The 17,744-nt window shown below is 40.0% G+C and overlaps 1 protein-coding gene across 1 annotated transcript; it reads left to right on the top strand.

Annotated features, from left to right (window-relative positions):
* The first annotated feature begins 1,709 nt into the window (after positions 1-1,709).
* LOC146479172 (uncharacterized) lies at positions 1,710-13,997 on the top strand. The gene is made up of 4 exons (XM_085111430.1): positions 1,710-1,790; positions 12,604-12,776; positions 13,196-13,274; positions 13,452-13,997. The coding sequence occupies exons 1-4, from the start codon at positions 1,724-1,726 to the stop codon at positions 13,814-13,816; spliced, it is 684 nt and encodes a 227-aa protein (XP_084967556.1). The 5' UTR covers positions 1,710-1,723; the 3' UTR covers positions 13,817-13,997.
* Positions 13,998-17,744: the final 3,747 nt, after the last annotated feature.

Genomic DNA, 17,744 nt, shown 5'->3' with positions numbered 1-17,744 from the left:
AATACACCTGTACTTATTTACGGATTTCAGTTTTATTTATTAAATTAAAATTGTCATAATGATTGTTATCGTTTTATGAACTCAAATCGTATATTAAAAGGGTTAGAGACTGTTAGTTCGTGTTTTGTTTACAAATACACGCACGCGCTGACTGTACAATGACTTTCAATACTGCACGAGGCCTTCTCACAACAGTCTCTAACCTCGATAAATACTAAGTTCAGTTGGATAACAAAGCATGTTATTTATCAGGCACCATACTGATATAGTGGGGAGGGGGCAGGGGGAGTCTTAATGTATCCTCGTAATGTTTTAACTAATAATGGCATATCCCTTTTAGTTTATACTGTACCAAATTTCTTGCTTGGTATCCCGGATTCTCTTGTCTCAATTTCCCTGATCGCTGTATTGTAATTTTACCCCCAAAATAAATCCCTATCCTCATGTTTGCTTCTCATGATCAAATATCCTGTATCCCGATAACGTTTAATGAGGCCTCATTTATGTACTGTAGATGTGCGTCTTCTATATATGTATAAGCATTGTTAAATTGTTAGAACAAAGGAGAAAATTCTATCCTAACATTAAATTCTATCCTAACATTTCTTTCATCCAAATGGCTCACCGTCGTACATCTTCACGGGACTGGACGAGGCATAACTGATTTTGATAAACTTATTCACGAAAACATCCACAGAATCTAGAGGTGTTTTCTTATGGCTTTATACTTTGAACCGACAATGTTAATTGAAATAGCTGTACGCGTGAGTACGAATGAGCAGATGAGTGAAATACATGTAATATTTCAAATTTAATTCATGTACATGTGAATCATGGGTGCTGTAATGTTCTTAACTTTATAATTAGATATATAGCTAGTTATATAAAGCTATATAGCTATAATATATATGTATATGTCTTTGTTAAGCAATGTGGTGATCTGAAGTATAGCGTGAAATGACATTAAATAGTGTGTGAAATGGTATGTGAAATGCATGTAAAAGATGGTGTTTTTGCTGTGATACAAGGATTTCACATGGTTTTTTATGTGAAATACTGTGTCAATTCCATGTGAAAACTGAAACTTGCTTTGCCTTAAAAATGTGTGAATTTGTATGTGAAATTGCATATGAAAAAGCATGTGAAAAGGATAACATTCTCCACATGTTTTTCAGTACAATTCACATACTCTTCATATACTCTTCACATGCTCAGTGCTACAGTCGAACTTCTATTAAGCGGCCTCCTATTAAGCGGCCAACCACTTTTCAGCGGCCAGTTGCCAGAGTCCCAACAATATTCTTCGTTACACAATGCATTTGAAACCTGTATTAAAGGACCACCTCCATTAAGTGGCCGCGGCCGCGGCCGCTTTCCTGGCGTCCCGACAAGTGATTATCATTGTTTTAAACCTCTGTTAACCGGCCAGCAAAACTTCAGTTTGGCTTTCTTTACCTAGCTGAGAGCAATATTAAAAATGAAAATAACTTATAAACACATTGTTACAACATTTTATTCAAAGTGCTGTAGTCACAACGTGGCACTAACTAGCAGTGATGACAATATTGTCCATGCATGTGAAATAAGCTTGTGAAATATGTGTGAAATGTTGTGAAAATCATATGAAAAATGTGTGAAATTAAGCTTGTTTTCACATGGTTTTTCACATGGCTTTTCACACGAAAGCTTCTGGTAGTATCATTATTCACTACACCACCATCGAATGAAGATGAAACTTTTGGAGTTGACTTCACTACTTTGGGCTCTAATTCCCTTGTCTACGACAGTCGGTAAGGCTGATTGTGCTGATCGATTTCTAATTTAGCCACTCGCTACTTATGCTTATTCTACAAGATAGTCTAACGAGGAAGTTTATAAAGCGGCGGATCTTTCCGGCTCTCCCGCTCGTAATAAAGCAATACATCTTCATCTGTGAAATCTGCTTTTTTTTCCTCAAAAAGAATAGTGTCAGTGGCAAGTGCAGTCTGCACAAGTTGTTTTTCAGTTTATGCGATTTTGTTGGCGATTTTAAGCGGTTTAGCCTGAAGAGTATGGTACATTGTTGTCGTTCGTTTTGATATTTCCAAAACTAAAATCAAACCACAAAAGTAGCTTTCGAAAAAAGTCATGAGCACCTTATGTACTAAACGTTTCTAAATCATGCAGTCTAAACTTCATCATAACTTTAGATCAACTCATGATATACACTCTGTTTTTTTTTAATGAGAACCTTTTTTATAAGAACGTCGATGCTGAGATTAACCAAAATTTTAAGAACATATTAAAAACATTCCTCAGGCTGAAAGTCGATTAAGGAACGTTTTTATTTTTCTAATCTGTGCATAAAATCAAGGTAACAAATGTAAATTAACCACAATACTTAAGGGCATGTTTTGTATAACATTATAACAATGGTGACACACATCTCGGTTTGTCATAATCAGCAGTTTTTGATACCATATCTCAGCAGTACTTTGATAGGTTTCCTGGTCACGTCCACATTGATTTACTGAAATACAAGTAGTGTATTTAAGGTGATTCCCCCCTAAAAGAGCAAGTATTAAAAAATTTCTCAAACTTTATCCAGTTGGTAATCATGTTACGCATATCAAAAAAATGCAACAAAAAATAAGGGTCACCGGGCTCGTTTTTGCACAACATGGATGGCCTTTACAGCAACTTTGCGACCGACGAGGTTCTCATAACTTATAACCCTAGTAAGCAGAAAGGGGCACTAGAATTTCTGAAAAAGGCACTTCTTGGATTAAGTTATTAGAGAAATTCAACAATAAAGACCCTGAAATACATTTTAAACCATCTTAGTTTTATAAGAGTTATTCATTATGTAACAAAATCAAGAATTCTCTCCATACGTACACACCCAGCACTATCTAAAGACTTGTTCTTTACAGCCTTAAAATCAAAATATTTCAAAGCAGAATTTTAAACTTTTCTTGAAATCGAGACATATTGCAGATAACGTTGTGTAATTTAAATTCATGCATTAAAAAGTGGGGGTCATCGTGATCGTTGTCGAACTATTGATCCTCAAAGCGCGAAAATCCTGTTTAAAATTCCTTATGAACGAGAGAAGACTGGGTCAAGTTTAAAAAAGGCAGCTCCACGATCACAGGTACTGTAGAAAGTGCGTTCATTAAATTTATTTGCGTTTGCATGTGTAGTATCTTCATACAAATGGCCAGTGAGAAATGGCTTAAACGAAAAAGAAGGGTCAACTGTTATGCGCAGAAGACGTGCGCAGTGCAAAACAGGGAAATCACCTTAAGAACAACTTAAGAACGTTTTCAGCCTCAAATCGCAAAATATATAAGAACGTTTAGCCTCAGCTCCAAAATAAGACGTTCTTATAAAAAAAACAAAGTGCATCTATTTCATTACTGAGGCTTTTTAACTGAGAGAAAGACGTTTATAAACAAAACTGGTCAAGAAAATTTAAAATATTACTGAGATATTAACTTTGTAGACCTTAGTATATGTATTATTTCTGATGTTTTATTTCATTTTCCAGCGAAGGTTTATATATCTTATGTTAATGTATAGCCAAAGCTACTCCATGCGCAGTATGTATACGACGTATACATTTATCAGGGTCCCAAAGGGGTTTAGGGCTCCAGGGCTCCGGCCTTAAAAATGCAGGGCTCCAGGGCTCCAAGGCGAAAATTTCAGGGCTGTAGGGCTCCACATCATCTGCGTTAGGGCTCCGGGCTCCACTCTGGTCTACAGTCTTGATATGTAAAAATTCTATTTTTAACGCTAAATCAAATACGCAAATAAAAAAGTCAGCAATTCCGATCAATTTTTTAAACCCAAGCAGCCAGTTATATTATCTCCTATTATTTAAAAGCGGATTAAATATCAAACTTGTTCAAATGGGGTTGACAGACCTGCACGACTCCCGCTGTGTGCCCATTGTGATAATAAAAGCCTTTATTAAGCGACTTCCCTTTTCTATAAGAGATCAAGGGAGGTTCCTTGTATATCTCTCTTAGTAGCGGCTGGTTTTGTATTAAATGCCATTTTTCCATGAGAATTTTTTTCAAACATGGCAGTGATGACTGAAATTGTGTCACGAAGGGAAGAATTTTCTTGTGCGCTTTCTGTTTTTGTGTAAGAGCGTTCTTTCTTTCTGCGAAGTTAACTTCCGAGAGGATTTTGTCCACCAGGTTACTAGGATAACCTCTCAATGCCAGGCGTGTTTTAAAGTTTTTAATGTTTTCCTTAAACCCTACTTTAGAAGAGTTTGTCCCCAGAAGCCTAAGGGCTTCTCCTTTAACAAAGCCTGTTTTACGCCTGCTGGGTGGCAACTGTTATAGTTTGTGTACTGAGATGTTTCAGTAGGTTTGTAATGTGTGCGCACGTCGAGAATCGATTCTTTCTCGAATCTCTCTCCCTTATAGACTGTTGTATCCAAGAATGTTGTTTCTAATTGTGAGACTTCAGCGGTAAACTTTATGGTAGGGTGGTACGAATTTGCTTGCTCAATGAAATGTTCTATTTCTTCTTTGTTTGTATCCCACGAGCAAAATACATCGTCAATGAACCTTTTCCACGTTAGTGGTTTGTTAACGCTCTGCCTTAAGATCTCCTTTTCTATAGATGCCATAAAGATGTTGGCAAAAGCTACTGCCATTTTAGTGTCCATGGTAGTTCCGTGTGTTTGGAGATAGTCTTCCCCGTTAAATTGGAAGGCGTTTTCCTTCAGTATAAGGCTGAGCATTTCTCTGAGGAAATTTGTAGCTATAGGAGGGTTATTGGCATGAAAGTTCTCGTATGCGTTGCATACTATAGTTATTCCTTCCTCCTGCGGGATATTCGTGTAAAGGCTAGTGACATCCATTGAGACTAGAAAAGTGTTTCTAGGCACCCTAGTGCTTTCAATAAAACTTATGAAATGTGTCGTATCTTTAAGATACGAGTCCTGTATTTGTGCTATTGGCTGAAGTAGTTTGTCTACAAATGATGATAGGCGTTCTGTTGGGCCAACACACCCAGATATGATTGGGCTAACGACTAATGTCGGTTTGTGAATTTTTGTGAGGGTATAAAACACTGGGATTCGAGGCGGATTTTGTGTTAGGTTAAACCATTTAACCGTCATTTCGTCTTTGCACCGTGTTTGGTGAAGACCCGAAAGTCAGGATGGAAAGGGTCATGAATCAGATGAACAGTAAACAATATAATCTATTAAGGACTGGGCAAGCATTGAAATTATTAATCTTCATCATTATTTGTATCTTCAAAATGATCTGTCAAGTTATTTTTTTTAATTTGTTGTAACTGATACCTGCGAGCAAACTGCTAAAGGAACGTCCGGTTACTATAACGTTGTTTTTATCGCGCTCACTACAATTATAACAAAGTTTTCATTAAATCCTTAACTAAGTTGTTGCATATCATTGTAAACTGAGATAACCTTGTATTATGTGCTGTCCTCTCTTCAGATTCTGTTTCTTGCCCGTTAATACGAAGAAACAAACACAAAAAGGCAGTAATCAAAAATCAATCCAATCTGGGAACTCGAATGATCAAACTTGAAAATGCTGGGCTCCGGGCTCCGCGCAAAATGACTTTGGGCTCCGGGCTCCACAACCGAAAAAGGATCAGGGCTCCAGTCAGTAAAATGATAGGGCTCCGGGCTCCACAGCAGAAATTTCAGGGCTCCAGGGCTCCAGGGACCCCCCCTTTGGCACCCTGATTTATAAACAAAATGCTAACTTGTTCCGACAATGGGTCTTTCGTGTTTTCGACGTAAATGAAACCAAATGATTGACATGTCTGTTAAACTAAACTGAAACTTAACGAAATCAATGTCAGTGAAAAATTATGAAAGAGTACCAGCACCAAGATTCATTGGTTTTACAAGAGTAGCCTCAGCGCGGATCAGTGAGCCAGCAAGATAGTTGCTAAGAGTGCCACACTTGTCTTCGTTCTCGCCCTTTTATCTATCTTTACAGGTAATGTCGTTGCTTTATGTATCGATTTTTTAATACCGTTCGAGGACGTTAGGTTGGTTTGGAGGCGGCTACTAGAACTTGGAATTCTACCGTTGGGAAATGCACCATGATTTCCATTTAATTGATAGATAGTGGGGAAGTTTGTTTGTTCGTTTCAATGACATTCATTATGATTGACTTGTATACCTCGTGAATCGATTTCCGTTGGTAACTATCTCATATCAAAAGCCGAAGCTGTGAATCTTTATACAACGAGAGAGGGGTTAGACGGGGACGCCAATAAAATATAATTGAAATAACTGCAGGTGTGTTTTCGATTCTTGGAGGCATTCCCAACACAAGTGTCACATCAGACGGGGTTCTTTCTGTGATTTCTGCTCGAAAAGGGCAACGGTCAGCGATAAAAATCGAGGCGGATAAACAATCAGTACAGTCAGCTCTCTCATAGCGACCACTTCTCGTAAGCGACCACCTCCCGTAAGCGACCACCTCGTAAACAACCGTTTTGTTTCTCAGTTAAATACTGTTTTAAGAGCTCTCTCGTAAGCGACCACCACTCAAATTTCTTAAGGGACCGCGACCACTTTTTAGGCCAGAAATTACACATATTCTTTTGTTTTCTGTTTCCGGTAAGCGACCACCCAACATAATCACGTATGATCGCTTGTAAATCATTACTCAGAAGTGACAAAGTTCAATTTTGATGACGCTTCCCCGGACTGCTGACAGATAACGACAGTTCACAGACAGAGAAGATGGCTATAATTAGATCTGTAGGTAAACGGGAATTGGTACAGTGATTTGTTCCAAAATGAACCATGAACGATGTTATACAAAGTTTCATCAGAAGAATGAATAGATGTGAAAAAAATAAATAAATTAGTTTCTACAGTGTATTTGCCTTATTTTAGCTGCTAAGGTGATATTTTTATGTAATTAATTAATCAATCCAGTATTAGGCTTATTTTGTTGATCTTTCCCGTAAGCGACCACTTTTTCATGCACCAAGGGTGGTCGCTTACGAGAGAGTTGACCGTATTCATCTCTATGTAACTACGCAATGGGGAACCACTCCAAAGAATTGACAGAAAAATCCTATCGTTCACGCTTATTCTCAGCAAGAACGAAAAAGGGATCGCTTCTCACAACTAAGAGCCATATCAAAACGCATTAATTACGTGAAAAATCCAAGCCATCCACACCTCAAAATAATCCATTGTCGAACAGAAATTTGCTAAAGGGGAATCGGAAGAGAAAGTCAGCGTTTGGGCCGAGGAGTACTACAAACCAAACTGCGGAGGCAGATTAAAGGGCTCTATCGATACGTCAACTGATAGCAAAAATATAACAAGAGAAGCGAGCCGCCTACAAGGTGGAATTGGAAAAACATACCATGTTTCTTAAGCAGGAATAACACGAGAAGCTTGGATCTCGAACTTGAGAAACGCTAACCCGAAACGCCATGGCAGCGAACCAACAGGATAAAGGTCTGAACGAAACCGTCACTGCAAAGCTTCCAAAGCTTACTATCACGAAATTCGACGGGACATTTGCGAATTGGTTGCAATTTTGGAACAAGTTCAAGACCGAAATTGACGCCACCGATTTAGCGCCAGAGACAAAAAGAGCTAGTAGAGCCGGAGGTCATGGCACACGTCGATAAAGCCAAGAAATCCTCAAAGGGGACTATGGTAAAAGTACCAAAATTGTCAACGCAGGCATTCCAAATTTTTTGGCACTCCCCACCATGACAGGCGCAGGTCCGAAGAGAGTGAATGTTTTCTACAAATTTAAAAACCGTGCTATACAACGTGCAGTTACTGGAAACCCTTGGTAAAATAGAGCGAGTGAATGGAATGATCAGGAGCGTGCTGGATAAATTAGAAGGTATCAAAGCCGACTTAGTCAAAGGTCATTTAGTCCAGGCATTCATGAAGTGGAGGGACATGATATCCCGTGATAGAAGAGAATACCAATGCAAAGAATGTTGCGACATCTAAGCACCATGAGACCAAATCTCTCCTGTATCACGCTGAAGAAACAAAAGCAACGCTCGTGTGTTTATTGTCATAACGTGAATCACTTCTCGCGCGATTTCATGCCGGTGATCACGCTGGACAAACGAAACGAATGTGCTTTAATTGCACTCCACGCAACCGAATGCAATCTTGAGTGGGGTCGGTTCCAGAAGTGTGGACAGAAACGCCACACATCAATTTGCAACCATTGAGGCCACCGTGAGCAAAGTGCACATGGTTTACCCTGGTGTCAAAATCAACGTCCAAGGAATGCTGTGCTGTGCAATGCTGTGCACTTCTTGATACAGGAGCTGGGAGCGGTGGCACTGTTGGAGAAAATTCCCAAGCGCTCTCGTTCTCGAGAAGTTCGGCGAACGAATGATGCTTGGATCTATCTTACGTCAAGTAGAACTTTCCACAATCACTGTACAAGTGATCGATGGCAGCTTAGAGTTAGCTGTCGACATCATTAAAATGAGAGAGGGTAGTTTCTGATGATTGACAATACGAACTACCAGAGGATTATTGACTCGCACGTTCACCTGGCAGGAGTCCAGATAAGAGACAGCGACCCTGAGCCACATCAACCAGTACACCTGATATTAGGCGCAAGCAGATATGCAGCAATCAACACATCTAAAAACGGGTGATTGTTGGACTATTATGTCACCGGGGATCGAAAGCGATCACAACAACATGCTGCTAACTCAAACCTGCCACGTAGATTACGCGGAGCTCTGTTAGCTGGATACCTTAGGCCTACAAAACAGTCCAGAGCATGATCAACAAGCTGGGTATAAAGAATTTCGAGAGCAGCTAGTACGGGACCCTGACAGTTTTTTTTGAGACATCTCTTCAATGGAGAGGGAACCATCCACCTTTGCCAAACAATAAAGCAGGAAGTTTGCGAAGACTTGTCAACCTCAAAACAAACTGCAACGCATGTGAGAGAGAGGGAGTTATGCAGGGGTAATCGAGCAGCAGAAGGCCGGATAGTGAAAATCAGGAGTAATCCACTAAAGGGGACGAATTTTATCATGCCCACAAACCGGTCGTTCATGAGAGCTGAAAGCACAAAGCTGAGAAATGTCTTTGATCCATCAGCTTGGGCCAATCTACAAGCATCAAGTTTGGGTGATTATCAGTACGCTAGGCCCCGCTTCAAAACCACCTGTGGAATGTGTTAGTGTGCATGCGTTTTCAACCTGTCGCCCGAAACAAGCGTACATTCGGGTGCGCATCAAGAAGGAAGAAAGACACGCTTTTAGGTTCCATTGGAAGAGCAGCCAGCACTCTGAAGTAGAAACCCATCTCCCTTTCTTCTAGTGGGAGTGATAGCGTGTCACCTTGAATTGGGGGAAGTTCGCATACTAGATCTCGTTGCTGAACTTCGCAAAAGCCTTTACGTTGATGATCTGATCGGTGGAAAACCAACTGTGGAAGGAGGCGCAGCGCCCAAAACAAAGAGCTATCGACCAAATTAGTGTCCTCATAACACAAGAAGATACAGCCGCATCCAAGAGAGGCTCTTGCCGTAGCCTAGCAAACATCTACGATCTACAAAGCCTTGTGACGCCATTAAGCGTGAATGCAAAGGTGTCCCGAGATGCACCACTGCCTCTACATCTAGCTAGGCAATGGTCGCGCTGGAAGAAGGCCTTGGCACCGGAGGTCACTATATTAAGGTCTATATTAACGCTTAAACAAGAGCACTGGATGAAGACGTTAAGCGCAATGTCTTTGGTGATGCTGGCCAAAACGGAATTTATGCGACACTGCATGCAGTCCTGGGACAGACATCCGGCGGGGGCAAGGGATTGGTGACAGCTAGAGCACGACTAATCAAACAATGACTCATTATACCGCAGCGCACATGGCAACAAATCTTGTCATCAATTTATGGAACGCTCTTGAGGGATTCTCTGTAAAGTGGGCCTATGGATAGCATAACAACTTAGTAGCGCTCTATCGGTTGAGGGGTGCTGATGAATACAAGGAATTCGTGGTAAACAGAGTGAAGAAAATGCAGACAGACCCAAAGATCTCTTGTCGCCATGTACCTATGAAGGAGAAAAGTTGCGACCTAGGAAGTCGGGGAGGGTAAGTCAGTAGTAAGCTGTGGTGGCAAGAAACAAACTGGCTACCCAGAAAAAGTGAATGGCCTTCAGACATCGTGACAACCCCGCCTTTTAGAGCCAAGCGTAGCCAAAGATAACTAAAGACCTTTTTGGTAGAGGTAATGCTTCAAAAGACCGACCAGACGAGCTGCTGGGAAAGTTCGGCCTTAGTAAAGTGATGAGGATTGGTGCGTGGCCCTTGAGATTCAAAAGTAACTTACTTTGCTGGCCCCGTTAAGTGCCAAGTGATTTAGATAAAAGAGGGGAAGGTATAAATTAACGCTTTAGACCTGTAGCCTTACACAAGCACTCTACCTGGAACACAGCAAGAGTATGGAGACTAGGGAGTTTCTTAGAAGCCTCAAGCGACTGCTAGCCAGGAAAGGATAACCTGTGAAGATATACTCAGACAACGCGGATAAGTACTTTAGGCGTCATGTAGAGCAGCTGGACTAAGGAGTACTTTAGGGGCCTACGAGGGCGACATAGTTTAAAGCACGATGGGAAGGAAAGCTCCCAGTTCAAAGTGCTCCATTGGAATAGTAGAGGCACTGTACGCTGGGCGCGCAGGAGTAGTCCAAGCAGCTGAGTTGCGGTTGACAAGTGGTCACATTGAGCGAGACGAAAACTGTCTCTACCCCTTGGAACTGTCTTGTGACTGGAGGGCCTCGGGAACGGCGGGAAAGCTCAATCCAGAAGTCCCTGTGTTTAGGCGTTTGCGTACGGCGGCAGTTGTGGCGAGGCCAAAATAAGTAAATAAATAAATTTTAAATTTTAAGAAAGTCGAGGCGAAGCTGTATATGTACATGCAAGATCTTAATGACAATGACAAAGAAAGTTGAATTGTGACCTGATAACAGTAAGCAGTTCAATTAAAAATAAGTACAACGTATATAGACACATGGGGGAAGGGTGATGGGATATGTACCGTAATTTCAACTTCAATGATACTGATGATAGATGGTGTGTAGAGAAATTTATACTCTCCGCGGGGGAGTTTCTTTTTTCGTTTCAATGACATTCATTATGATTTACTTGTAGACCTCTTGAATTGATTAACACATTGTTAACTATTTTGTATCAAAAGAGAGTTGTTGTGTAATAGTGAATCTTTGTACTGAGAGAGAAGAGATTGACAGAGACGCCAATAAAGCGACAATTCAAATAGCTGCGAGTGTGTTGGACTATGATTCTTGGAAGAAATTCCCATCACTACCTCATTAACTAAGACTTAGACTATGTCTGTTTCATTCTCTTAGTATTGAAATAAGACGATTTACATGGCCATTTATTTTTCTATAGGATAAAACTGGAGAAATCCTACGAGAGAAGACTGTAATCGCGACACTAATTGCTACGTTTGATACAAAGTTTTGCTTTTCCAGTTGAAGTCTAAATTCCTTTTGTAATCACTTTTGTTTGAGATATCAGCGGATCGGAGTGATAAATAATTGACTATTTCAGTCAAAGAAAATCAAACTTTCACAAAGAATGGCGGAACGGAAATTTAAATTTCCTTCCCGAATATTGACATCAATCTCGGTCTGTGACGAGGTTATCAGTAAGCCATCAACAGCAAGAAATATTGGGGTTGTTTATGATACTTTCGTGGCTATGGAAAACCATGTTACTGCTATATGTAAAGCAGGTTTTTATCATCTTCGAAAATAATATTAGTCGCATAAGAAAATACATCAGTCGCCATACAACTGAAATCCTCGTACATGCCTTTATTACCTCCAGATTAGACTTTTGTAACTCATTACTGTATGGACTGCCTAAACAAACTTTAATGAGACTTCAGCATGCTCAAAACGTAGCGGCCAGAATCGTTACGCTTGCAGCTAAACGTGAACACATATCTCCAGTATTGTATAAACTGCATTGGCTGCCAGTACAAGAGCGCATAGTTTTTAAGATTATTTTTGATGACTTTTAAATGTTTAATTGGTCTAGCCCCGTCGTATCTATCAGAACTAATTCAGAAGTATATTCCTCCACGTAATTTAAGATCTTTAAACAGTAACCGCCTTGCTAACGTGGAATATAAACTCACTTAACTCTGTAGTTATGGATTAAGATCCTTTTCAGTAGCCTCACTCCAACTGTGGAATTCCCTGCCACTTGAAATAAGATCTTGTGACGAAATGAATGTTTTTAAGAAAAAAGTTAAGACTAATCATTTTAGGAAAGTTTTTCTATAGAATTAAACACCACATTTAGACATTTTGTACATTAGAAATATTAGACCTATAAACATGTAAATGTAATTTTCTTTTTCTATATTCAGTATTGATGTAATGACATGTATTTGCTGTAATTGTAAAGCGCGATTTGACATCGCTGTAAATCGCGCTATATAAATCAAGTATTATTATTATTATTACGCCTGCATTGAGAGACATACCATAGCTCTAAAAATTTTGTGGTTACGACTTCTAATTAACTAAAGTGAAGATCTGCGATAAAGACTATGTTTTTTATTATTCACAGAGGCCAATACAGAGGAAGACGTGGAAGTAAAGGTTAAAAATCTTGACTTTCATACGTCGGATTCAGAAATACAAGCAATGTTAAAGAAGGCAGACCTCGAGGGTCAAAACTACAAGAAAGAATTTTCTACTAAGGTGGTGAAAGGGCCGGGAAGTTACGAACCTGAATATCAGGTATGTTTCTACGATACGATGATTTGTGCTTTAATGTTACAAAAACCCATTTCTCTGTCATTAACTAGAGCAGTTTGGCTACCCATAACAAAGCCTCAGTTATATATGAACGCGAGAAATTGCTCCCACATAATTTAAGGGGGTTGCAGGTTAACCACTCGTGACCCGCAACCGGAATAAAATGAAAAATCCAGATCGGTAGAGGGCTGGCAATGTAAATTGACTATTTGCAGGATTTGAACAGGGGAATACCGTGAAACAAATGTCAGTGGTCAGAGACTCAGATTTAAAGCCAGGATATCCAGCGTAAAATTCCGACGCCCTAATCACTTTGCCATATTTTACCATTCGTTGACTTCTGAGGTTTCTACAAAGCCCTATTGAGGTTCTAATCGTGATTGTCTTTTCTCTCTTTCCAGTATTCGTATCTCTACTACAAGATAGTAAAATGCTCAAGGACACAGAAGATCAAAGAAAAATTGGACACTTTGATAACTGGTAATTAAAGTTATATCCTTAATTTCTATTTGAAATCTGTTTTCTGATTGCTTTACCGTGATAAAAAAACAACAACAACAACAACAACATATATTTGTATATAAAACATCTATACTTATAGTGATCTCATAGCCGAGGCTTTACAACAACGAATTGAAATGATATTTTCCCATCCAGGTGTTTTGGGAGAGGAAGTTACAACCAATCTAAGCAAAATAATAACATCCAGGCACCTAGACGACAAGCGACGGTGTATAGTGCAACTGGAACTTGTATACAAGAGACCTGGCAGACATTATGACAAGAAGATTTCCCCTCCCCAACTCAAAACACGCCACCGCCGTAGCATTAGCAGCATCAGTCGCCGTCGCTTCATCAGTCGCCGTCGCATCATCAGTCGCCGTCGCATCATCAGCCGCCGTCGCATCATCAGTTGCCGTCGCGTCATCAGTCGCCGTCGCTTCATCAGTCGACGTCGCTTCATCAGTCGTAATCGCATCATCAGTCGCCGTCGCATCATCATTCGCCCGGTAGGGCGATAACTATAGTTAACCACCAGCCTCATTAGAATCGTGTAGGTTTAAACAAAGTGCATAAAAGTGTGGGTAATGAAAAATCAAAGTTGCTGACCGACTCTCTGCTCAATTGGTAAAAGAACTCAGCAATTTTGCTTGTAAGTGGTAATAATAGCTGAAAAATAAACTCATGGTGAAAGCCTGTTAATGCGTGTTTATTTCTCTGTGGAAAGAATCCTTAAATCGAATCATGGGCTGTCCTGGAAATTTAAAATTATGTTTTGATTGGCCTGCCTGTATCACTATCAAGAAAGGAGCGAGTCGGTCAAGCTAGCAAGCGAAGTAACAAAACAAGCGCATTGAGAGGAGAAATGTCTCTCCTCACTTAACTTCCTGTAGGAGCGTGATGGGTACGAAGAGTGTCTGCATAGGAGGCTAGTGCCTGTTTCGCTTGTTCAAATTTGCTTACTCTTTAGCTAATTGTCTCGCCCTCTCAGGTGAGCTTGAGCAATGGAAAACAGGGTTAGTTTCCAGCAAAAAAAAGCAACATTTTACCGACTTTCTTTAAAATCATCAACTTACACTCCTATATGATGTCCTGTCTCTTTGATTTCTTAAGACGGAAATCTTGCGGCCTGCCATTGATGGAATTTTCATAACTACGTGAACTTGGCTAATTTCGACGAAGTGCAAGTTTTGCCTCCATTTTGAGAGACTCGTCAACATAAGGCGTTACAGCAACCTATCTCGCAGACAGACCTCAAACCATCAGAAATAAAGAAAAAAAGAACCGATTGAAGTGCATCGCAGTCCAATTGAGAGCGGTTTCTTACGGACACGTGCCTATTTGGTGTTTCAAATTCGGCGATTACTGATCGCTCAAAGAGAAACAGTCGCCGCAGCCCATTCTTTTGCTTGAGGAAGCGAACCGATCAGGTGAAGATCTTCCCACGATTTTTTCCTTTCCAGATTAGTCCGGCTTTAAAGGATGGTAAACTGCTCGTGAAGATTGTTCGGTCTTTGATCGTGTTGGTCTTTAAGATGTTTCCCGATGACGGAAATGCCACGGGAATTGAATTCGAGTGCCTTATTTACGAGATGCTTCTAATAAGGAAAAAGAGACCGACTCTTAACACTCAAAAGGACTCCATACCAGCAAAACTGTTCATTTAATTTTGCACATTATTTTGTTTTACTCCATCTCATTTTACTCTTTCATACCTTCCTTTCTTTATATAACGTTACCGATCTTATAATAATTTACATTTTATAACGGTGACATGTCGTCGCCGAAACGTCATTTTTTAATCTCGCTACTTTTTATTCTGAAATGTTTTTCCAAAACCTTCGTTATCAAAAAGCCGTATTCACGAGGGGTATTTTTTATAAGAAATTGTATAGCCCTTTTACAAGGCCAAAACTTGAAATTGGCCGTAATAACGAGGTGACCGTATTACCAAGGTGGCCGTAAGGCGGGGTTCTACTGTTCACAGGACTCCTGACTGTACATGAACGTCACCATTGCCCAGTCAGTATCCAACGGTCATTCGGCGGGGTGGACTGGGCACAGTAACTAGCCTCACAAGACGAATTTTCGTGTGGTTTACACGGAATAACTGTGTGATTGAAGTTCATCGTGTGCTAAATTAAAAGTTGGACATTTTTGACTTTTTCACATTGTGTAGAAAATCTAAAACACTATGTCCATGATAAAGAAAAAGTGGCCCAAGGCTTACAGAGAAAGGTGCAAGTTCATGTTCAACAGCGACATTTTGAGTGATGTTAAATTTGTCGTTCGAGCATCTCAACATGGCGACTGCAGTGACCGCAAGAGAAGCAAGATGGTGATTCCAGCTCACAAGTTTTTGCTGTCCATTAGGAGCCCCGTGTTTTTTGCCATGTTTTGTGGCAAAATGGCGGAAACCAAAGAACATATTGATCTTCCTGACTGTGAATATGACGGTATGTTTGAGTTTTTGCGTTACATCTACACCGATATGGTTTCCTTGACCGAAAGCAACGTAATGCAGGTTGCATATTTGGCCGCGAAATACATGATTCCTTGTCTTGCCAAAGAATGTGCAATCTATCTAGGAAGGAACCTGGATTCCTCAAATGTATTTGGTGTCTTAAAACACGCTCAACACTTTGCAAATGAAGATCTTCTGAAATACTGCTGGGATTTTGTTGATCAGATGACGAAGGATGCGTTGAAGTCAGGTGAATTCCTGACAATAGACCGATCTCTACTCCAAGAGGTAGTGGAAAGAGACACCTTAAACATCAAAGAGGTGGATTTGTTCAAGGCTGTCAATTGCTGGGCAGAAAATGAATGCAAGAGGCAAGGGATTGAAGCAGATGGATCTACTAAAAGACAAAACATTGGAGAACAGATCATTAAGAAATTGCGTTTTTCAGTTATGAAGCAAAGTGAGTTCATGGAGGTTGTTCTGGATACCAAGATACTAACACAAGAAGAAACAAGTAATTTTATCATGAAATTTCTTGGAAGCGCTGTGATGTCATCAGATGGATTTTTGGATACAGAAAGAGTGGGCTCTCTTTTGAGGTGCTGCAGGTTTCGTAATCATTATGACATTGCAAGTACTTCTAACAATTCCACTTATTGTTATCCTATAAAACTAACAGTAGATAAGGACATAATATTGCATGGTATATCATTTTGGTCAGATGATTCTGATTCTGAATTATATGCTAAATTTCCAGTCACTGCAAAAGTTTACATTGGCGGGAAGGATAGAGATCCACCACTTTTGTCCCATACTGGGGCTGGTGAAGTTAACAAACAGGAGAATTTGTACTGTCATTATTATGGCTTTGATGTTTTATTTGATGATGTTGTGGCCTTGGAAAAGAAAGTGCAGCATTGTATTGTAATTTCATTTGATTATCCCGAAGTTTCCTACTATTATGGCCATTATAGTGATTTCAGCGAAGTCTGCAGTGGGGGAGTGACATTTTACTTTGACGATGAGTCAACTGTTATTGCAGAATTTTTGTTTGCACTTAATGACTGATCCAAGTAATTATTGGAGATAGTGTGTTTCCTCTGCTTGCCATTGGAGAACAAATATATCACTGTCAGCATTCAGGAAGAAAACTCTAAACTACACTGTAGAGGTGTCAATAAAGCCGTACCTTCATACTGTCACTTACACCTGGTGGGGGAGGGTTAGTTGGCCCAAGTTTGGTAGGGAGATCCTGACCTTCAAACTTTGACCCTGTTTGTGACAAAAATTGAAAATTTTACACCCCCATCATTACAACATTGCACTTTGGGAAGAAAGGAAAAGCAGAAATGGAGTTGTGCAAGTTACTCCTAGAACTGAACGTTTCTCAGATTTTTGCACTTTCAAATGAAGAGCAGATAACTCTATCCAGTGGATAAATGCTATCCAGCGGATAGAATGTACTCAAACCATTACATTTTATCCTCTGGATAGCAACTTGGTCACAGGATTAAAGTTATCTGCTCTTTGAGCAACTGGGCCCAGCTTGAGATAACCCAGAGCATTAAATTTAATGTCACCTTAACACCCGCAGGTGGTTGGCAGATTAGAGGTTAATGCCTTGAGGCTGAAAGAGTGTCTGAAAATTGAAAGAGTTGTTTGGGAAGTGAAGCTTCAAGGGCAAATCTTAGAGGTTAATCTTTCAGCCGAGGGCATTATCATCCAATACCAAGTGGAGGTACTTAGGCATATCAGAGATAGGGAGGTGTGAATGAGTCTCACAGTAATCAGCATCAAATTTCTCCTTGCAATTTCAATGCTTATTCAACCCTGTAGTTATGAGAATTAAGGATATAATCACACAAGTCAAGGTGAAATTTCTTGATATTTTAATAACTTCTCCCCAGTACTTTTATATGAAAAGTATGGGGTAGGAGATAGGAGAATTTGTTATTTGATATTAGCGGTTAAAGGGTTAAGCTAAA

Source organism: Pavona decussata, unplaced genomic scaffold (genome assembly GCF_977016875.1).
Source record: "Pavona decussata unplaced genomic scaffold, jaPavDecu1.1 SCAFFOLD_61, whole genome shotgun sequence".
NCBI classification, from domain to species: Eukaryota; Metazoa; Cnidaria; class Anthozoa; order Scleractinia; family Agariciidae; genus Pavona; species Pavona decussata.
Note: the sequence above shows the minus strand (reverse complement) of the source record. Positions and strands in the feature narration are given on the sequence as shown.